This window comes from Protopterus annectens, chromosome 6.part0 (assembly GCF_019279795.1).
Source record: "Protopterus annectens isolate FY-2018-M chromosome 6.part0, PAN1.0, whole genome shotgun sequence".
Taxonomy (NCBI): domain Eukaryota; kingdom Metazoa; phylum Chordata; order Ceratodontiformes; family Protopteridae; genus Protopterus; species Protopterus annectens.
In genome coordinates this window covers 1,746,333,702-1,746,357,306 of record NC_056737.1, presented here as the reverse complement: position 1 = coordinate 1,746,357,306, position 23,605 = coordinate 1,746,333,702, and the positions used below count along the sequence as shown (strand labels likewise).

General features: G+C 39.1%; 1 protein-coding gene across 2 annotated transcripts; it reads right to left on the bottom strand.

Annotated features, from left to right (window-relative positions):
* Window positions 1-20,724: 20,724 nt before the first annotated feature.
* On the bottom strand, window positions 20,725-22,813 carry LOC122804114 (histone H2B-like). 2 transcript variants are annotated; one of them, XM_044073763.1, is made up of 3 exons: window positions 22,720-22,813; window positions 21,212-21,362; window positions 20,725-21,038 (listed from the first exon to the last, which is right to left on the bottom strand). In XM_044073763.1, exons 2-3 carry the CDS (start codon window positions 21,350-21,352, stop codon window positions 20,802-20,804), a joined length of 378 nt encoding a protein of 125 aa, XP_043929698.1. In that variant the 5' UTR covers window positions 21,353-21,362; window positions 22,720-22,813; the 3' UTR covers window positions 20,725-20,801. The 2 variants fall into 2 exon arrangements, with proteins under 2 accessions (XP_043929698.1, XP_043929699.1); XM_044073764.1 differs by lacking the exon at window positions 22,720-22,813 and adding an exon at window positions 22,312-22,451.
* Between the last annotated feature and the right edge of the window lie 792 nt (window positions 22,814-23,605).

Sequence of the window (23,605 nt, the reverse complement as noted above, 5' to 3'; positions counted from 1 at the left end):
CCTCATGGATGCCTCATGTATCTGTTATGTATGGGTGTCTGTATGGGCACTCAATATGAAATGTGTGTGTGAGTGTTAGCATTAACACAGCTAAGCTCTGTGCTAACTCTACATCCTGGCATGTCAGACAGGTGTGAGCTGTTCATGGTAGAGTTATCAGTTCATCATCATCATCATCATCCTGACTGCAAGAACTGGTTCTGCTAGGAGTTTCACTGGCAATTCCATGCCCATGGTCAAATGTTCTGGTGTTCCTGAATGAGCGATGACTGCTGGATGAGCTCTCCTCATGACTATACTCAGGTACACAATCCCGTGGCCTATGATGTCTGGGTGTGAACACCTCAACCACTGACAGAGCAGTGGAAATAGTGACATTATGGGATCAGGATCAGACAGGGTCATGTTGGCAAACAGCAGATGATGTTGTGGACCTACAGCCACATGGATGCTGTCCCACTCCCAACAGACATTCCATCACAGACACTGCCCATTCCATTGTGGCATTCATCTGATCCATAGAATTGGCCACACGGTGGAGGCAGTCATGCATGCCAGCTTGTGCCATATCTAGAACCCTAAGCATGTCCTTGGAGGCTCAAATGAACATGCTTGTGCCTCCATTATGGCTCTAAGCATATGTCGAGTGGCACATAATGACATATGGCTGAGCACCCCCTACCAACCCTTCTGCATGGCACCTCACCCACACTTTGGCTATGGCCAGAGTCAACAAGCACTGAAACCATGGTAACCACACTCCCCTGATCAACTGTGTCACCCTCATCCTGTGCATTATCTGAGGACTCAGTGGAATGGATATGCATAGGCATACTGACTGTGTCTGAAGGAAATCCAGGGGATGTGTGAGTCAAAACCTTGGTGTCAGATTCAACCTCTGCACCTCATGACTATGCCTCCATTTGGCCACCATCATCATCAAAGCCTACTGATACTCTGGTATCAGCTGATTGGAGCCTCCACTTCCACTGTCAGGATCACAAATGATAATAAGCAACAAATATAGGAATGAAATTACTACTCCGCTAAATATTAATCTAACAGATGAGCAAAAAAGTAATATTGGTCACATAATCGGAGATGGTACAGCAGTACAGACACAAATTATGCCCTCCTCGCACATACAGATAATTATATGTATAAAGAATGCTTAGTAATAAGCAAAGAAACATTTGCTTACCATGTGCAGATGTCTCCACACTTTGTAGGAAGGATGGTCCTGAAAGAAGTGAAGCAAGGAAAGGATGGAAATTAAGTATCACAATGGGAGTAACATGGTGGGGGGCAGTGAACACATAATCACCTGTATGCCCCGTAAGAAATAACTCTAACTGAAACTTGGCTGAAATATTCAACCACACCCATGGGTACTAAACAACTCTCTTGCATAATGGTATAACTTATTAATAGCTGCAGCTGCAGATAGAAAACATGCATCAAATGAAGTACATAGTAGTCAAATTATGTTTTTTATTCTATAAGAAAATATAAATGTTGCCATTTGTAAGCTTACCAAGAAGCTGCTTCTGCGACACTCTTGTCCTCCCAGCCACATCAGCACTTACATCAAGCACATGATGCACAGTCTCCACTGAGTTGTCTGGATCTCTTAACAGTGGACAGGAACTCCTCGTTTGGTGTCACTGGTAGCTCAATAGCAGGACCACCCTCTGTAGCAGCTGTTCTCTGGCAACTGCAGCTGCCTCTTCTGGGCTGATGAAATCATATCAGTGGCCCGATGCCACACCTGATCATAATTATGGCTGCAACCACCAACTGTGTTTACATCCTTGACTAACTGGTTCCAAATCTCCTTTCTGGCAGCCATATCCCCACAGCTTCTCTCAGTCAGAAAGACTCCATGCCGCCTCAGAGCCTGCATTATGGCCTCATTCCAAAAGTCAATGAAAGGGGATTTTCATAGATTTATAGACCTGGGTGCCATAATCCTATGTGACATAAAACAGAGAAGGATAAAACAGATAAATATCACATAAGTAATGTATTTGTTACAAAAAATAATAAGTCTTTGTATCCTTTGTCAACATCAGGCACTTCAAACACAGCTTTCATTTAGTACAACAGAATGTTAGATGGTTGTCCCTCCTCCACTACCACACAAACAAAAGCTTGTACAAACAAAGCAATACCACAAAGGTAATATTTATATGTTTTCCCCTGAAATATCAGGATGTCTACACATTTTCAACAGAAAAGCACTTGAAACACACCTCATTTTAGACAACAGAATGACAGGTGGCTCCGCCCCCTCATGCATACACACAAACGAAGATTTGCACAAACAAAGGCATCTCACATAAGTAATGTATATATTTTTTCCAGAAAATATTAGGATGTCTACACCATTTGAACAGAAAAGTCAATTTATGAATGCCAGTCACTTCTCTGTGCCCACCAGTTCTGTAGAAGTTGCCTCGGGCCATCTCAGAAGCATAACATGAGTGTCAGCAAAATGTACATTACATTTCTCTCCAATACCATAGGAGATTTCAAAAGCAAATGTTAATAATATAGTTGTGCTGAAGGTATAACCTGTTTAGCTGACAAATGTAAATGCCTGCCAAAACTGTGTATGCCAACTGTGAAGAATAAGATGTGCATACAAATAAACATTCCATTTTCTCCTGTATATATAAATGCATTTGTAAAATTTTACAAAATCTGAAATGTCCTTGAATACTTGAATAACACAAGCAAATCTTAGAAAAATTAAGACTTCTCTTCAGAGAAATCACCTTTGAAGGAATATTGATTTTCTGTTTTGTCCAAATACACAAATCTCCTCACCTTCAAGTTCCCTAATTACATGGTTACCTTTTTATAGTGTAGATTTAGGCCTCTGAGCATGATGAAGATGCAAATGAGGTGTGAACTGATTAGAATTGCTGAATACCAAACTTTTGACTTCAGGTAGCAGAGGTAAATATAGTGTAGGCTCTACACCACTGTTAGTTGCTAATAGCTTACAACTGTACATGATAAGTGTGGGTGACAGAAAACAACAGTTCAGACACCCTTTACTGCACTGGGTGTGTCAGTGAGGATACACTAACGTGAGCTTTTAAATAAAGCAAAACACCACACATTTATAATTTTTTGACTATAATAGCAAAACTCTCTAGACTTTTGCTGAAAACTGTTGTTCACTGTCATGCATTCTTATCACACATTTAAAGCAAAATTATAAAAAATGTATTACAGACTACATATCTAATATGACAGCAGGGATAAGGAAATAATGAACACAATACAAAGAGCAGGAAGAGCTGTATTTCTGCAGACATATTCATAAATGGTTACGTGATCAGTCATTGCAGTAAATATGTTAGACAGACGTGTACAACCAACTAAGAATGTCCAGATGTATGGACCGTTAATACTAGAGATGAAATGTGAATTTCTTGTATGCACATAATTTGGTTGGTGGTACAAAGCTGTGACTGTGGTAAAGAGAGAGAAGACACTCCATCTCTGTTTTGTCAATGTTCAATGATTCAAATCCAGAACTGTGTAAATGTGCAACCTCTGTTTAACTTTTTTTTTCTTTTTATCTTTACCATTTGTGTGGCTTGTGTCTTAACGCAAACATGGTTAAATGCATAAAGATTTAACATTTACTGTCAGTTGCCTTAAGAAGTGCAAACATGCATAGCAGAATTGCTCAGCCGTCAGTATTTTGGATGGTAATGACTGCAGAAATTACACTTGTGACTCAAATGTGAGTGTAGCACAAGGTGTAAATACACTGTGGTACACAATAGATAATCTAGATAAAGCATGATTCAAGATCAACAGTAGTTACTTTTACTGAGGACAGATCATAATGAGTATTAACAGAAGCAGTATATATTTGCTATTGCCTGTTACATTTGTGTTTTGCTCACCTGTACACAAATATAGTTCACTGCTTAAGGAAAAAAAACTGAAATATTTTATTGGATCACTTTCCTTTGTGCAAACAGGATAAATGGCAATGCAAGGCTGTCAGTACTCTTGACAGTACTCAGTGTAAAAAATGTAAACCTGCTGCATAGATTTCCATGTGGCACTAGGTGAAAGTTCATGCCCAGGACACAGGTGAGCCAGGATTCTAATCCAGCACACTCCACTTTTTTATTAAGGGTGTCCCACTGTACTTTTTCACAAAAATTAAAATATAAAGATAATTTTGCATACCAATACCAATGTATTGAGCATACACATGGCTCATATCTATTATATGTTTAACTCATGTAGTATGCCAATAATGATTCTGTAATTATAAATGCATTTTCAGACCTGGGATGGACTTCATAGTTTGTCAGACATCTACACACATCCCATAACACAAGTATAACTATAAAATAGAATGTATTGTGTGGTCTGTACCAGAAGTCAAAAATCTACTCTGAAAAGTAATACAAGTACAGGCATTTCCAGTATATTGTCACACATTACTCCTGCATCACAACTGAGAATACATAAGCCAGGACCTTTTCATGTCACACACATAAAGGCTTAATTGAAGTATAGCACCACTCACTCCTTAAAGTGTATATTTGTAATGACCACGGTTGGCAAACACTTCTTTTGTGACAATGAGGAAAAATCACCTATTTGGAAATGTATGCATTCTCTTTTTTTACATAGGTTTGAATCCCACTTTGTACAAATTACTTTTAACAGTGTGTAAAGCCCCACAAAATATGTGTCAAGTCATGCCATTGATCTCTCCAAAGTCACATATTAAAAGCCACGTCATTTAGCATATCATTGTTAACCACTGGAAAAAGTGTTGTCAGGTCCAGCAGCACACATACCAAAAATTAATGACAAATGTCACATTATCCTTCCAGCTTCATAAACTCCTAACCTCTTTGTTTGGCAACATTTCCCTACACTTAACATTGCACAAACATGGTTGGCATGGTTGGTGCACACTGGCTTTAAAACAAAATACCATGACCTGGCTGGAAAATATCTTTGCCGTTGTTGGAGGACCTGTGCAGACATTGCAGTAGATGGAAAAGATGATGGCAAATTCAGACACAAAGGTAAAGTGTAGAAGAGTCCAAAATATCTGTTGCACTCTTCATAAAGCACTATAACTGCAGGCTGCTGCAGGGGTACTATACCAGGTCTTAGTATAAGGCTGAGGCTTGATATGGCTTGGCCAAGGCTGTCTCGGGTGTGACTGGCATACCACAAATTGGATGCAATACAGGGACCGTTACAGTGACCTGAAATGGTGCAAGCAGGCACACCTCAGCCAGTGGCTGTATGAATTTAGAACTGCTGACATCCCACAGTTGTGTAATTATACAGATAAAGCAACTTTTAATGTTATGGAAAGCTGTAGATAGCCAAGACTGGTATGCGTAATGGTTTTGTCTCTTTTTCTCTACTACTTTATTTTACAGCTGATCAGAAAATTTCAGCAAACAGAGAGGGGCATGCTGAAAGATTAAAAAGACTCAGGGAGGGAAGGCAGTATGTATGCAATACAAATGAACATGATTGTATTAAAATTATTGCTGTACTATACATTAATAGCAGCGTAAGCATGCAGATCTTAAATGTAAAAGCAAGCATGCATGCTTTCCTCTGTAGCTCTTGGTAATTGTAATAGTCAAGAGTAATAGTGTATTTAGATTTGGTGGGTTCAATCCCACATGTAGCAAATGCATTCAAATTCCAAAAATATATATTTTCTAATTTTAATGCCAGCATTATTGGCTTTAATGCCATATTGTTAATTTAATCTGCAGTATCTTTAAAAGCATATATGCAAAATCTGCATATTACAAGGATTACTAGCAATAATTCACAATCCACTTTTGCAATGGGAATGTTGTATAGCGAATATAATAATTAAAGTGTATTTATTGTAATCATAAAAAGTGAACAAGCACAGAAATCTGTCTAGTTCCAACCTCACCAGCATGAGTGTTGAGAAAAAAATAAAAAACAAAAGAAACTAGTGGTCTTAAAACTTTGTTGATGAGCTCAGTCACAATAATTTCCAAAAATCATGAAACCCAGGTAGTGTTCCAAAACAACAAGCCTTTATTCACCATAGACAAGGAATCCTTAGTAACAAAAAAAAAGCAGAAAAAAATCTTTCTTTGCATTTAATATCAGCTAGGAGTCGGTCAGCTATTTTTCAATGCACAGAACATTTTTAGACAAACACTGCGGATTTGGGTTAAGTTATCAGCTGCACACACTAAGGTAGAATTATGTGCATATTGAATAAGGGTCCTATCATTGACTGCTATACTCATGTCATTTATAAATATGTTAATTCAAATGAGACTTAAGATTGACTCTTGTAGCACTCTGATAGCTGTTGAAAAGAAGATTAAACATCTTTCCAACTAACAGAATGACATCTATCACTGAGAGCTGTGAAATTATTTATTGCAGTTATGTTCATTTCTAGGTTATTGAGTCTGTTTAGCAGCAGGTCAGGTGAGACTATACGAAAACCTGTTCAAAAGTCTAGGAAGAGAGAATGTATTAGGTTTTGGTTTATCTGTTGATTTATTGCATCAGGGTGATGTCAGTGATATGTCTTGGATGAAAACCATTGGAGATTGTTAGTGATTAAGTGCTCTACTATTTATTTATGTCTGCATTTTTCAAATATTTTTGGAAATTAAGGATAGTATGGTTAGAGGTCTAAAGTTAGCAGTATCATGGCATTGGTTGATGGGAATTAAGTAAGACTGTCCATATTTTGGAACATATTGATCTTGTATAGAACTACTGATTAAAAAGTGATGTGAAGCATGCTATAGATTCAGCTGCTAACTGGAGGTAATCTAAAGGGAGGTCATTTGGTTCTAAGGTGGTAGGGTTTTATTTCTTATGTATTTTATGAGGTCCGTGGGTACTGGGTAGAGACAAAAGGTGAGATAATTGGTATTATTGTTTATTTTAGATCAAGTTATTTTTAGGGTGTAGAGTTGTTTGTGTTTATATACTATGTTGTTTTTTATGGCTATGGCATGTTTTATTGCACTTGGCACTTTAAGCATATAAAATTATTTACTTGATTGTTTAATTGAATCAGGTGATGCTTTTATGCTATAAGTTAAACATGTTTTTGTTTTATTTCAGTTCTGATGAAGTCAGCCTGTGGCTGCTGATGAAGGCGCTTAACTGTCGTGGTTTCCCAAATAAAAGTTTTTGAGTACAGGACTGTCAGCGTTTTTTTGGATTTCTGTCAAGTTTTCTGTTGGTTCTTGCTTTCGTGTTTGTTACTATCTACAGACCACTGATGGGTTCCTCTGCTCATTCTTTCACTTTGGGGGACGACCCAATGGAAAATTTGGGACTTCTTAGTTAGCTCATACAACAACTCTACACCAAAATTCCTCATACTAACAGAAGTAATGTTTCTCTGCAGTTGTCTGGTGAGACTACCCCTCCCCCAGGACAAGGCACTCCTATCCACAATTCTAATACCATTGTAACTAACACTACTTTGGATGTATTTTTTGAACGTTGGTTTAACAAATAAATTATTTTCAACTGTGACAATGTTAATGTTGTGCAAAGAGGCACTTTACAACAGTCCCTTTCCACTTTTGAAAACAAAGTGTCTAAATGCAAGAAGTTACAAGTGGAAAATGCCTACTTTCTTGAGTGTATCAAGAAAAAGGTAGTGCCGAAGGGACTTAGGTATTGGAAATTTCCTACAGGTTTGACTGCAGATTCTCCATTATACTGTGAGTTGGTTATTCTGCTTGATAGGCAAGGTACTGAATTGTTTGAAATTTTGATGAAAAACAACAACAAAGTTATTGATTTGTTACACTCAGAACTTTCTGAGTTGGACAGAGTGTTGCATGATGATCTTTTGTTTCAACATTCTGTTTCTGCCTACAAACATGTTAAGTAAAGTGGACAAGATCATTGGGGATGATAAAAACCGCAAAATAAAAAAACTTGACAGAGATATTAGAGCCTATCAGTTTGGTACAGCCTACCCTAGACCAACGGCCACTCGTGTTCAAGATACTTCATACAACGACTCTCCTGTTGGTAGCGGTTCTGTGAGAGGTGGAGCTGAAGAGCAACCAGATCACCGAGTCCCTTTAGGGGAAGAACCATTAAGGAGATCAGAAAGAACACACAACCAAACACAACAGGAGAGTTACAGTCAACATTGGCCCTGTGTGAACCAGAGTTACCAGCGGAATTATTTTCAACAGAACACGAGACGACAACAATCCAGACAGAATTAAATGATTTGGTAACTGGTTTGGATTTTCATACAACTTTTGATGTTAGTTCTTGTTCCAACTCTGAGGACATGTGTTATGAGTCGGGGGACGTATGCATTGTGTCCTCTTCTATTGTTTATAACACAGCAGGTGACTTCTCAGTTTATAACTTTTCTAACCAGTACTTTGATGCTGACATAGCTAACCTGTTATGTAAAGGCTTTAACTTTGTACCTGCAAAACATTCTGACATTGTACAACTAATTCTTGACTTGAAACTTTTTGTGCGTAAGATAAACTTACATTTATTATTTGATTCTGTTTCGCATAGTGTTCATGGTAACGCTTTAAGAAATAAAAGCATTTTTAATCAGCCCCTTGTCAGTTTTTTGACTATTTTTGAAAGTATGGTTGTATTTGAATTTAAAACACTTTTGAGTTCAAGGTCCGTTTGTGATGACATTGGGTTGAATTTATCCAGCACTGAATATGTTTTATTAAGAAAATTATGTATGGATAAATCACTCAGAGTCATGAAACCGGACAAAGGGGGCGGAGCAGTGGTCATGACTAGATGTGACTACAACAGAATGAATACTCTGCTTTTAGATGATACTATGTATGAAGAAGTTTCCCTGAATTTTGTCAATATTTCACATTATAGGACTGATTTACGTCTTAAAGACCTGTTTGATCAGGGACAAATTGATGTTGAACTTTATGAATTTCTCACAGTTAGATTTCCTAGGGTGCCAAGTATTTTCGGCATACCTAAAATACACAAAGATAGGAACAATCCTCCTATGAGACCAATTGTTAGTGCAGCGGGATCTAAAACACATTTTATGGGTAAATATCTTGACATTATGCTTAAAAATGTTTTGAAAGGTGTGGAACACATTTGTATAGATTCCTGGCACTTTTTGACAAAACTTAAAAATTTGCCTTTTGATGAGAATGTTAGTTTTCTAACTGTGGATGTTACCAACTTGTTTAATATCATACCTCACTCTTTGGGTTTGGAATGGTTTGAAGAATTTTTGTTTGACTGTAATTTATTTGATAACAACCAAGTTTCTGTTTTGGTAACACTTATGGAAATTATTTTAAAGTTTAACTTTGTTTATTTTGATGGACAGTTTTTTTACAGAAGAGTGGGGTGACTATGGGGGCCTCATGCGCCCCCATTTTTGCAAACATTTTTATGTACATGTGGGAGAAGAAATTTCTCTTGCATTCTTCTTTTTCCAGTCAATGGGCCCTGTATGTATGTTATATTGATGATTTATTCTTTGTCTGGAATGGTGATCCAGCAGACGTGTCCCATTTTTTGATCTATATCAACAGTACAATGCAGTTTTTAAGATTTACTTCAAAGTATAGTGTACACAAAATTCACTTTTTGGATGTTAATATAAGAAAGAATTTGACCAACGCTTCCTTTCTTAGTGATTTGTATAGGAAGCCTACATATAGCAACAGTCTATTACACTATCAGAGTAGCCACCCGGAACATGTCAAGAAAGGAGTTGTTAAAGGTCAATTTATTAGAATTTCACTCATGTTTAGCAGCACTGAAGATTTTCATCCTCAGATTAATTGTTTAAAGGGTATGTTTTTGGCTAGAGGATATCCTCTGGAATTAATTGACAATATCATTAGTGAGGTTTCAAATATGAGACTAGATGGGAAATTGTGCCCGTTACTTTTAGACAATAGTTATGCAGCGAATACGACTAAAAACACCGCTCTTGGAGAAGTAGACTACGAACAAGTTTGTTCCTTCATTACAAATTCCTCTTTAGATCACAATGAGATATACAGCGTTTTAAAGAAGTATTGGAGAATTTTTTATGGACAAGATACTATCTTGAGTAAGGTTGGTGTATACCCTAGGGTTGTTTATAGGAAAGGGGCTACCATCAAAAATTTACTGGAGAGGGAATTTCATCCAATTACAAGTAATGGTAGGTTAGGCACCAGGAAGTGTGGGTTTTGTTCACAGTGTTCTTACATTTTGAACACAGACAAGATTATTATTAACCACACAGTTATTAAGTCCAAGGGTAGATTTTCTTGCAGCACTGTGGGAGTTATTTATGCAGCTTTGTATATTAATTGCAAGGGGTTCTACATTGGTAAAACCAAAAGGCACTTTAAAGACAGGGTATATGAACATTTAGGGCCATAAGAACCCAGAACAACACTAGTGCTTTATTCAAGCACCCTGAACATGATTTTAGATTTTGTGTCATTGAACAAGTCCCACAGAACCCTAGGGGTGGACCATGGGAAGATTATCTTGATTTTAGAGAATTGTTTTGGCAGATTAAATTAGACACCACTACCTTCCCACTAGCTTCCCTGGCTTGAACAATGCAACAAATTTAACTAGCCTACTGAGATTGCGAGCATTTGAAATTTAAAGTTGTTCAGTTTTTAATATATTAATTTCCTATTTTATTACCTACTGCTAATTTTTGATCCAGTTAATTTTAGGGTGTAGAGTTGTTTGTGTTTATATACTATGTTGTTTTTTATGGCTTTGGCATTTTTTATTGCACTTGGCACTTTAAGCATATAGAACTATTTACTTGATTGTTTAATTGAATCAGGTGATGCTTTTATGCTATAAATTAAACATGTTTTTGTTTTATTTCAGTTCTGGTGAAGTCAGCCTGTGGTTGCTGACGAAAGCGCTTAACTGTTGTGGTTTCCTGAATAAAAGTTTTTGAGTACAGGACTGTCAGCGTTTTTTTGGATTTCTGTTGAGATAATTGGTATTAGCCTAAGGGGTATGATTGTTTGGTTTTGCTGGTTTATGAGAGATGTGGCTGTTTAAATAAAATTTAATTTTACATATTTTATTGTTGTCAAGGGTTGCCTGGATGAGGGAGAGTGTATTTTTACATGGTTTGGTAAAGTTGTTTATGGTGCTCCAAAATAGTTTGGGGTTGCTCTTTTTTTAACTGTAATATATGTCTTTCTTCTTTTCTCTTTGAAGTTTGTTTTTCACTTTATGTTGAAGCCTGGAAGTCATTTGTTTGGTTTCAGAGGTTTGTCATTTCCATCATGACATACATGGCATTGGCTAACCTGATGCTATAGTGGCTTTCTCAAGTGAGTCATGGTATTATGTAAAAGTTGTTACATAGTGCAGGTCTTGTCTCTCCATTACCTCTTTTGCTGTCCTTAGAAGTCTCGCTGTACAAGTTTGACAGGTGTAATAATATTAATTTGTTATTAACAGGATTTACAGCACTCTTGCTTTAATGTTGCATTTCATATTAATAAGTGGAATGCATGGTATTATTAACATATGTTTATTATTAACACTGATGTTACAACTTATTTATTGCATCTTACAGAGGCCCTGTGACACATGAACCCAACAATTTACAGACAATGCCAGCAGAGGTATGCCTGATCCCTGCCTGAGGAGTCTGACAAGGAAGGAGCATCCCTACCAGATGAGGTAGAAACTTCCCGTGCTTTAGTTCTAAGAACAGTGACACTATATCCCACTGAAATGTGTCAGCTTTCAGGAAGAGATGACAGAAATCATTCAGGAAGTTTTTCATGCCCAGATGCAGATGATGATGGGTCAGTTTTAAAGTGACATGGCCCATGTGATCTAGGACTCTATCCCACCAGGAACATCCTTCAGGGGAATAAATATGGTCTTTGAGTTCCTTCAATGTGCAATGTAGCCTGCATATGGTAACCATGTAGTTTATCATTATAGGTGTAATGGCAAATAGCTGTGTACCTTCTGCCATATGATAGTCATGACCTCCCTATAATTCCATGGTTGCAGTACCACTGGATGTGCTCCTATGATATCTAGTGTTATCAACATTTTCTGTTCATTGCACATGCCCCTAATTGCCTGTCCTATGCCAATCATTAGTCCTCAGCAGGACATATGATGGTGTTAATTGCATTTCAGAACCACAGTTGTCTGTTGAGAACACATTGTCATGTGGAGGCATCTCTGCTGATGTGCAGACGTATACACTGTTTTACACCATAGTAAATGTGTGCAGTTTGGCAGCAGTGGTTTCCACTGATATGTACTGCAGTACTGTGTTACCATTAAGGAGCACTAGGGTCATTTGCTAATGACTTCAGCAACCGGTTGCTATAAACATGTCTATCTCATTACCTGTCATATCAGCAGTGTATTTTTACTGTGGAAAGCTAAAAAATATAGACGTATGGTCTATATCTTCATTGCCTCACACTGTGTAGGCTATTCTATGTCTTTCCCTTTTGGGCAGTGAGCCTATATATTGGACCATATGTACATCTGGGACACATGGTACTAATGTGAAACTTTAGTATCAATGAAAGTTTGACCATTTGTGTGCAACTGTCTTGTACTACTATAAATACATGCCGACACCTTTTTTTGATCAGACCTGTCAGTTGGACTTATCCACAGTTTGCATATTCCACACCATGTCATTCTGCCATGTTTCTGTATAAGAAGTGAATGTAGTCTTCACATGACTGTCTGTGTAAAGCTCAGTTGACTACTCATGGGTTGCACTTGTAAAATTCGTCACAATTTCACACATTTGTGAACTCTCTTTAGGGTCCACACATCCTGCAATTGCATGGTTCATGCATGAATTGTACTGTAACATTTATGTGCGCACCCTCTGTACCTGTGAACATACTTCCTGAAAATGTCATGCTTCATGACACATTCGCATTTTTCACACAGTAGCAAGGCCACTTAAGCCCAACTAATGCAATATATGTTGCACTTGTCCATTCATCACAATATGGCATGACATTCTATTTCTGCCCATGCATTTCCTTGTTTCTCTTTCCATGTGTGCAGGAATGTTGTGCGACATTCTTGAAGCCATTACACCTGTTGCAGTATATTTGTAGAGTATGTTACCTAAATTGTTTTACATAGCGATGCACCCATGTTAACATATCTGCTACTGTTGTACACTTATGTGGTGTGTACCATTTGAACAGAAAATTGACTTGCCTCTACTTACACCTCTATCTTGCATGCAGAGAACATGCCAATGTTTATTGTATTCTGCACTTTGTCCATGCAGTGTGTTTTGGCAAACAGGTACACGTGGATATGTAGCACTCACCTTTAGATATCACACTACATATAATCCTTGTACCCTGCATAGATGCTTCACAATGGCAAATGTTTATTTTCTGTATATGACCAGTTACATTCCAAAATCTGCACCACTGCTTGCTCTTATAGTACAGCATAAATAGACGTGTACATTCATGCACATATTTGTTACAGCTGTACATGAAAACTGCAAAGCTACTTTGCAATAGCTGCACTTTAGGTTTCCATAGATAGCAGATACTTGTATGCACTACCCGTAGCACTACTGTGACAGAGATGCACATTACTCATATGTATGTCATTTACCTTATTTGGCATATCAATACATAGTCCTAACACTTTGAAGACAAATCTCAGTATTGCAGTACAGCTACCAATACTGTAGCAGATACCATTGTGTATAACATACTAGTAGAATATCAAGGACAGTAGAGGTCTACGTACAGCAGGCCTCATTAATATCCACATTCAGTACCATTTTCTTGCAGTTTTGTGTGTTTACATAAAAATGTCGCTCTGCTGCAGCAGGTGCATTTTACTACTAGCTTGCAGAACACTACACGAGTCATCTTCATGATATGCATCTCACTGATTAACATACTTGTGCTTAGTGGCAAGTTGTTTACCTCCAGTGCTATCATAACTTCTGACCCTGTAATTCTTCATATGTCTGTCTTTATTACTTGTAGTCTATGCCAGCAGAGTACATGCCCAAAGTTGCAAACATAGGGTATACAACTATTGATCATATACCATTTCACCAGTCATTCCGAATCTCCCCCAATAAGGTGCTCTTGCACAATTGACAACATTGTTTACATTACGGCATTTTTGTTTCCTTAGTATTATTGGCCATGTGCAGGTTTCACTTTCTATTATTAGTGCTTTTTGGTTCCATGCTATGTCCTAGCCCTTTGCTCTGCACCAGCCTAGGCTTTTTGTGCATTTTTTTTATCCAGTTATCCTCCATTTGCCATCAACTCACAGATGTTCATCTGGGTAAAAAAACAAATGAGTTTTGTACTCTGATCTGGTGTTTCTCCCTTCTGTTCTATGGAGGAACACCAGGTCCAGTGTACCACTCATGCCTTCAGGAAAAAACAAATGTCCATTCTTTAATGTGTCACTCTTCCCTTCCTTTTGTTCTTAGAGGAGTGCTAGACCCTGTCTCTCAAGTCTATGAGGAGGGAGCAAAGAAAAACAGTTTAGCCAATTGCAATCTCTTAACACCTTGTGCTGAAGCAATTGTTCCCTTTGTCCCACCCTAGCTGTGACTCAGATTTGCATTACTATTAAATGGCATGCACTTGAACAACTGTAGCAGTACATCCAATCTTCATTATATTCTCCACAGCTGTATAATAGAAACACATGTGCTGGCAACTTGACACCGTAAAACTCCACTGCCAATCATGACCGGACAGGTGATCCGCTGTGGCAACCCCTAACTGGGAAAAGCCAAAAGAAGAAGTCGTCCAGTAGCTCTACCCTACTCATTTTCAAAGCCACTGACTAAGTAAGCTGCTCATCTAGAACAATTCACTCCTTCCTGGCAGAGGACCAGGAGATAACGTGGTCATTTTTCATCCCATTTGCCTCACACACAAGTAAATCACCTCAGCACACAGAAGATGCTGCCCTTCAGAATTCTGAGCCCCCAATAAAATAACTAAATTCTCAACTGTAGTGGTACAAATACAGCAAGTATTTTTTTTAGGAGCATCACACCCTGTGCCCCCATACCCAATAGTTCTGATATTACTGTACCTAGGAACTGGAGTAACTCGAGGTGTCCATGAGCTTGGGCTTGGGCTTTATTCATTCCAACTCACAAATTCAGTTCCTCTTTTCTAAAGATCACAACTGCAGACCACCAAATGTCAACAGAAATCCAGTGGATTCTAAAAAAACTGCAAATAGAAATACAACTCACATTCAAATGTTGGTCACTGTATACCTTGATATCCTGCCCATGGTTGGATACTAAAGGAAACAAGATCTTAGTGCAAGAGTTCTAGACAAACTAAAAAAGTGGTGCTTGGAAGGGGCAAAGGCCCAAAAACACATTTAAGAGACATGAGACAAAATAGTTTCTAGATCTTCTGATTTGAATCGTACTCTCAAAGAAAACTTGCATGAATGTATTATGTATTTATGGTCAATGGCTGTTCTTACAGAGAGGTTTCTGAAGAACATAAATGTGCCTAGTCTTCACAGTAGGAAAGACTAGGGTTGGGCAGCTGAAAATGAATCATATAAGAGCAGTTTACAGTAGTCAACTGTCAATACTATTGCCATTGGTTCATTTTTTTGGCTTCAATTATTGGCACAAAAGTGCAAAGCCTTGACTGCATGCCAGCATACTTTGCTGGTCCAGAGTGACAGGATTGAAAACCACCAAACTGATATACATTCAAGTTTGAGCCACCTTTTATTTTAAGGAAGGAAAAGCCAACACAATCCTTTAAGTTGCCCAAGAGCAATATTTAAAGTCTGTCCCTACTTTTTGGGACAGAGACCTAACCCACAGTACAGGTTTAGTAGTGCAAGAAAAAACTAGGGGCAAACATTACCAGCATACCATTTAACTTCAGAGTTTTGCAGCATATCTAGAGTGGTCTCAAAAAAGTAGCTCTGGAGCCATTTAAGACTGAAGTCACTAAATTATAGCCATGAGACTTCATAATGCATGAATATCCAAAACTAGTCTGAGAGGTTAATTCACATGACCAAAAAGTGACTTGAAACTAATTTACATAGGTAAAGCTCATGGTGTTATTTAAAAGTACTTTTCATATTTACAAGGCTTCCAAACACCATGCTACATAATAGCAAGGACTCTAGTCTTAAGCAGAACTGCCTAGCCTCAAGTTCTAAAAACAAATCTAAGCAACATGACCACAGAGACTAGTACTTAACATTTAACAGTGATTATGCATGAACATAGAAGTATCTTGACTGCAGCTAAGAGGCTTCTAGTGCTCAGATGGAAGGAATGATTTCAGTTCAGTATTGCAAAAGACATGCAGACACCCCAGACTTTTATGCAAGACAGAAAGAAGCAATGCATCCTAATGTAAAACCGGTATACATTCAGGTGTGCGAACACACATTATCAAATTGTCCATTACCATGAAACGGTTTGCCAAATTCCATCACACTGACTGTCCTAAATGTAAATGTCAAATTCGACATTCCCAGATCACTCCACTGCCGAAACAAGTGGTACCATATCTCAAAAAGGGGCGGGGTTTTGTAATTCAGCTTTTTTTTCCACAGTTTTTGACTTTCACGGTTTGCAATTCATGGAAGTATCATCGCAGATGTGGCAGACTAACTTTTGAATGCAAACCATAAAACCATCTAATTTATCCATACTACTCCTGTCCCAACCCCCACACACAACAAAGCCATTACAGCCACTGGCTTCAGTGCGCCCTTCATCTCCCAAGCATGGCATGCACAATACTAGAGTCCGAGAGCCAGAAAATATCAACCAGCACTATGCATTAGAGGATAGTTACCTTAGAGCCTAGAAAAAGACCAAATAGCACAGCACTTGTCACACCAAGTATGGCCATCAGTGGGGTTAACAGTTACCCAATAGGTTCATAGGAGTGTACTAGACTAATAGACCTGGAGCCTTTACAAGCCTAGCCCATAAAAGTGCTCTGGCATTTTGCTGCCTGACATTAGTTCCTAGTGGCTCTAAGCCAAGAGTGGTCCCCAGGGGGAACTATTACCGATCCACTCAAGATTTCCCTTGAAGAGGGACAACAAGGTGCTCTGCTTAACATGTATGAGAAGTCAAATTCCAGAGCATGGGCAGTCTCTAGGTGAGGAACCTGTACTTCTAGCACGTTCTGTTGATTGCAATCAGTTTGAGGTCTCTGGAGCATGTGGTGTGGAGGGTTAGATGTAGCATTTCTAACAAGAGCTGGGTCAGATTTGGCTTTGTAAGTCAAGCAAAGATAAGTCTCCAAGTAGGTGAGGAGTCTCAAGTCTGTCTATGCAGGATATGTTTTTAATGCCTAGGATCCTCTTTGTGATGTACTTCTGTGGCCTCTCCAGCTGTTGTAGGTGTCTAGTGAGGTAGATACCAAATGGGGCATTATACTCAATGACTGGTCTAATGAGGGAAGAGTAGAGATACTATGACCTCTTTCCCCCTGGATGCAAAACCCTTGGTAATGAGATGTGCCACATAGGACTGACCAGTGTGGCAATGTGGTGGTTGAAGGAGAGGTTGCTGTCAACGTGCATCCCCAGATCTCGTACAACACCGTCAGTGGGCTCCCATTGCTATGGTAATTAGTTGGGATGATTTTTTTTGGCACTAATCTTAAGGCCATGGTTGACATCAATCATTGATCTCAGTGAGGCCTTTCTGTAGGATGTCTGCATCACTTAGGGAGTTAATGGCTCCCAGCTTGCAGTCTTTTGCAAACTTGGTCAGCCAGTGTCCCTTTGTGTTGACCTGGTCTTCTAAGAAGTAGATGCTAAACAAGTGATGACCCAGGACCAAGCCCTGTAAAACCCCACTAGTGACTGGTCAGCAGTCCAACTTAGGTCAACTACTTTCATACTGTGTTGAGAAAATTTGCAACCCACCTAGTGATACAGGGGTTGATGCCCATCAATAATTCCCCGAGTGAGGAATTGTATCAAAGGCCTTGACCAGCTAGAGGCAAGATGTATGCCCTGCCTTACCTTCATCCACAGCCCTCAGACCAGGTTAAGCAGGCATGATCTCCCTTTCACAAAGGTAAATTGCATGGGGTCCAGAGGTTGGAGATTCTCTAGATTTAAGGTCCATGATGCACTCCCAGGACAATTACTTCCCAGGGTCTGTAGTTGCTCCCCCTTTATGGAGAGGGATGACTGTAGCAGTACACCATTTGGTAGGGACAAGTTGAGTTGAGACTGCAAGTTGAGGTGAGACTGACTGAACAGGGTACTTATGCTAACAGTTCACTTTGTAGTTAATGTAGAACACAACCAGGCATATTATCAGGTCCCATAGAAGCTGGGACAATGCAGCTTTTTAACCTCTGCTGCATTCTTCAGTAATGCTGGGTGTCTGCATTCTTCAGTAATGCTGGGTGTCTGCATTCTTCAGTAATGCTGGGTGTCTGCATTCTTCAGTAATGCTGGGTGTCTGCATTCTTCAGTAATGCTGGGTGTCTGCATTCTTCAGTAATGCTGGGTGTCTGCATTCTTCAGTAATGCTGGGTGTCTGCATTCTTCAGTAATGCTGGGTGTCTGCATTCTTCAGTAATGCTGGGTGTCTGCATTCTTCAGTAATGCTGGGTGTCTGCATTCTTCAGTAATTGTGATTGGTCCTTGATTGGGGGGGGGGGGGTAAAGTTGGCACTGAAACTGTCAGCAATATCGGTTGGCTCAGTATAGGAGGCATCATTGTACAGCAACTGAGCAAGTAAAGGTATTGCCATGGTTCTTGATATAGCTTGGTTTTATGATGGTCTGCTGCAATTCTGCCTTCATAGTTGACAAGATTTGACAAGGATCTCAACTTTTGAGGTGAAGGGAGTTTCCAGTCTTAGGACTCCTTTTCTACAACAGTTTTTTCCTTCTGTTGTAGAGATGGCAGGGACCACCATAGTAGCTTCCTTTTTTTGAGAGGAGAGCATCTTGGTCGTTTGGTAGTTTGGTATGGTTAGTTCCATGCATTTATGTACATGTTCATATAGTGCATTGGCAGCCATGCAGCTATTTTCCATTGGCATGGGTGCCATGAATTTAACCACCTCTGTTTTAGGAGCCCAAAGTCAGCTTTGGAGAAGTTAAGGTGGTTACCATTGCAGGTGGTGTGGATTTCTATGGCGATTAGTTTGTTGTCAGATCTGACCAGGACTACTGGTGCTACAGTCACCCTTGTTAGTAATAAATCAGGTAAAGAATGTTCCTTCCTTTAGTGGGGGGAAAAGGAAAGAGAATGAGCTGGTGCTACAGGGCATTGGAACTGAATTTCCAGAAGAGTTAGGCCAATCTATTGGTGCTTGTGTAGTTCTCCCAGTTGGAGGGGTAGTTGAAGTCTTAGTATGGAGTGTTGGACCATGCTTAAAACATGGAGCAAGTCTAGGGGAGACCATACTACCCAATGGTGATTATACCTGAAGTATCTCAGTGCTGAGTTACTAGTCTGGAGGTGTGCATATAGTTTGAATATGGAGACACCACTGCCTTTGGAGCTACTGTCCATGTTTTGGAGCCAAAAGGTTAGCCTGGTAGTGCAGGGGGTACTTTCTGCCACTTGTCTCCATTACAGCACAAATTTCAAGGTTCTCAATTGAGTGAATCTTGAGATTCAGACTAAGCAGCATGACCCTCTATTGCATTTCTAGCAGTTAAGCAGTAATTTGGTCTTTGGCCTAAAAAAAATTCACTACAGGGGTGGCAAGAGCCTTAGCCAGTACCCAGAAACTCAGGGGTGACAAGACAAGTCATCTCTGGCAAAGCAAGGTCCAATCAGGTCATCCTAAGCAAGACAGATACTGGATCCCCTTAGGACACCAGAAACTGAACTGGTGACAAGCAGATTGTCCAAGCCTAAAATGATTGGGGGGGGGGGGGTAACAAAATGGACAGAATTGCTCTTACAAAAGTTGATCTGAAGGATTTGCCATTTAAGGACTTCAAGCCTCAGCTATTTGCTAGAAAGGTACAGAGTTTAGGAGGAACATCTAGTGCTGATGGCACTAGGTGTGCTACAAAAACCTGTTGAAAGTGCAAAGCAATTAAGTTATGATGTGCACAGTTGAGAGGTACCAAGTACTGGAGCCATTTCTGTGCTGATGGCACTAGATGTGCTACAAAAACCTGTAAAGCGATTAAGTTAGGACATGGAAGAGCAGACTTTCTAGCACCAGTATAGTTTCCTGTGCAAATTTGGGCTTTTTAAAACTAGAAAGTGGAACTGCCCAAATGGCCAATTTCTGGACCAGTAGTGCTTATTGCTGGCCCATTTCTGGACCAGTAGTGCTTATTGCTGGCCCACTCAGACAGTATACAAAACTAAGGTGCCAGGAGAGGCTTTAGTCACCTTGCAGTTTACACAGCCAGGATCATAGCTCAAAGGAAATTTTATGGGGGGGGGGCAATCTTGCCCAAGAGGACCTCTTGCACAAGAGCAGGGATTAGGAGATTGGTAAGCCATCCACACAAGTATAACCCAGGGGCTCTAGTAGTCCTATTCCAAAGAAAGATTCTTATCCCTAGATGTGTAAATAGACTGCCATTGATGTAGCCATGTACCTTAAATTGATGACAATACCAAGTTTCAGTAACCATACAATTCAGATTAGCCCATGTATACATTAAAATGAAGCACAAAGATAACAATTAAAATATTCTTTATTTAAAATATTAAAAGTGCAAAATTTATAAAACAAATTCCCTTTAGTTTGCACCACTCATTTTGAATTTGTATACTTGGAAACTGCCTTTGACCCTTCAGACACAGCATGCTTGGACAGTTCTCCTGGAACAACAAGTTTGATAGCAGACTGGATTTCCCGGCCAGTAATTGTGCTCCTCTTGTTCAAGGCTGCAAGCCTAGCTGCCTCCAGTGCTAGCCGTTCAAAGATGTCCCCCACAAAGGAATTCATTATGGTCATAGCCTTAGTGGCAATACCAGTGTTTGGATGAACCTACAGAGAGAGAGAGAGAGAGAGAGAGAAAGGACTTTGTTAGATTTCACAACACACCACCCATTACCAGTTTAGAACTTAACCCTACAATACAGGCCAGGTCTTCAGAGGAGGGTTAGAACTTTTGCAAGAGATCTGACCCTACAAAACAGAAGCCAATTAAAACAGCTCACCTGTTTAAGGACCCTGTGGATATAGGCAGAATAAGTTCCCTTTCTTTTCCCCTTCATCCCCTTCCTCTTCAGGGATGGTTTTGTTTTCTCAAAGCTGTTGGCAGTCATAGCCTTCTTGATAGGCATAGAAGCAAACTTCATGTTTGTTGTTCTAAGAATAAATGAAATACATTTGACATTTAGATTCAAGCAACAAAATGAACTCCCACTATAGCCTTAAAAAGTAGGCCCAGCCCAATATTTTTAGAGCTATACAAAAACTTCTGCATTAGGCAGTAAGCTACATGCTACAAGTAGGTAGCCCACTAGGGCAGTTTTAGTGGTATGCAGATTAAATGTCAGCTTGCATTAAATCCATGTCCTTAAGTTAATGGACAACCACCTCAAGCCATCTACACAAAGTTCATTTATCCATTCTGAAGTACCAGGACTAGAATTGAGTTACACTGTGCATTCCAGTGAGAGCACAAGGGGTTTGTATTTAAGGCTTCTGATGCAGTGGTTATATGGTTATTTAACAGCCAGAAAAGTTAAAGTTTAATCTCCACAAGCTCCAATCACAACAAGAGGACAGGATTTATACCAGGTAGTTTTGCTAGCTGGTATACAGTGTAGAAATCAAAAATAATTCTTACAAGCTACCTACAATCCAAAAACAACAAGGGCAATGCTAAGGAGAAGCTACTGGGCCACTACACTTATGCAATATACAAACACATCCCTTACGGTTTGCAAGCAGTGTAATGTATCATTTCCCCCATTCCCCCTCAAAGCAGGCACCATTACAAACAATGCATTATGTATTGCATTATCTACATGCTACCCTTCAGCCCAGTTCTGGAGCAGCTGTGAAACGCAGAATTCCAGATGCAGGCACTAAATACCAGATGTGAAAACACCTTTACCATTTCAGACAACATAAGATTCGTTTCAGACAACATAAGGTATACATTTTATAAGTCATTGAAGCACAAACCCCTCACCAGGTACTAGTTAGCATGAAAGTAGCCAAACATAAGCAGAGAGGTAAACCTTTTACCTTACAAAAATAGGGTGTGAGCAAGTCTACATCACTAATATTTACAATACAAGATACTTACTTTGCAGAAGCTAGACCAGGCTTCACTTCATAATATGAAAGTATCTTCAGAATGGTAAAATACTGGGGAACCTTCTAGACCAGGCTTCACTTCATAATATGAAAGTATCTTCAGAATGGTAAAATACTGGGGAACCTTCACTTTAAAATGTAAGATATAATGGAGAGATATCTTGGCAAAAGTTAACACTACTAGCTTTCAGAATAAAACAGGGAGAGCCTTAATATGAATCAGTTTTTAAATATTTTCAAAAAAGTAAAAAAAAAAGGCAAAGCTTTAACTCTCAAGAACAGCATTAGAAACCACCTCTATCCTACAAGGGATAGCATACAAAAGTCACAATTAGAACACAAACAAGACATTACAACTCTCAAAAGTTACTGCAGACCAACACAAAACAGACATTACCTGAAATGTACTCCTAAATGAAAAAGCCAAAAAACTCAAAGAGACAACTGGATGAAGGATACTTATAGTTAAGGGGAATCAACAAACATGAAGTGTTAACTCAACCCAACTGCATTTAATTGTTTAGCCTATGTATTTTATACCTGCATTTAAAGGGATACAACTCCCACACCACCTCAGACTAGCAGTAAATTAGGTCTTCTGTCCTCCTGTCATTTATACCACCCTTCCTGGCCATGCATGGCTATCTCCTTTCTGTAGCAATAAAGCCTTGTAATTATTTCTGAAGCAGGTATAGCTACAAAGATAACGCTTTGTTTCCTTTACTCAAATGTCTCTATTTTCAGTATCAAAAGAGACAAGGCTTTGAAAAAGGCAAGGAAAACAACCACATGAATTATGGCCCATATCACCACACAATGATGTAAAAGTACGTACCTATAACAAAAGTTCAGTGTATAGATCTGTGAAAGAACTGTTTCAGTTGGAGCAATATCATAAAAAATGTGTCCCATTTAGCATTTGTTTGCTTTAACCACACAGCCTGCTGAGAAGAAATACCGAATTTAACAAGAGCTGAGAAAGCAATAAAGGAAAAAAAATTGTCTGCTAAAAATGACACAAGAATAAGCGAAAATCCCTGATTTGGCATCTGTTTTAACATCTGGTGATCCAATTCAATAGTAACACCAACTCAGAGGGAACAAGTACTCAGCCAGGCTTTTATAATGGGAAAATATAAGCAGTGTTACTGGAGACTGGGATTCATTTTCGTGCCACACCATGTCTTTGGATGTTCTTAGGTAACAGAAGAATGAAGTAACTAAAACAGTAACAATGTCATTCATTACTCCACATAAAACATGTGCGATATTACAGACTGATA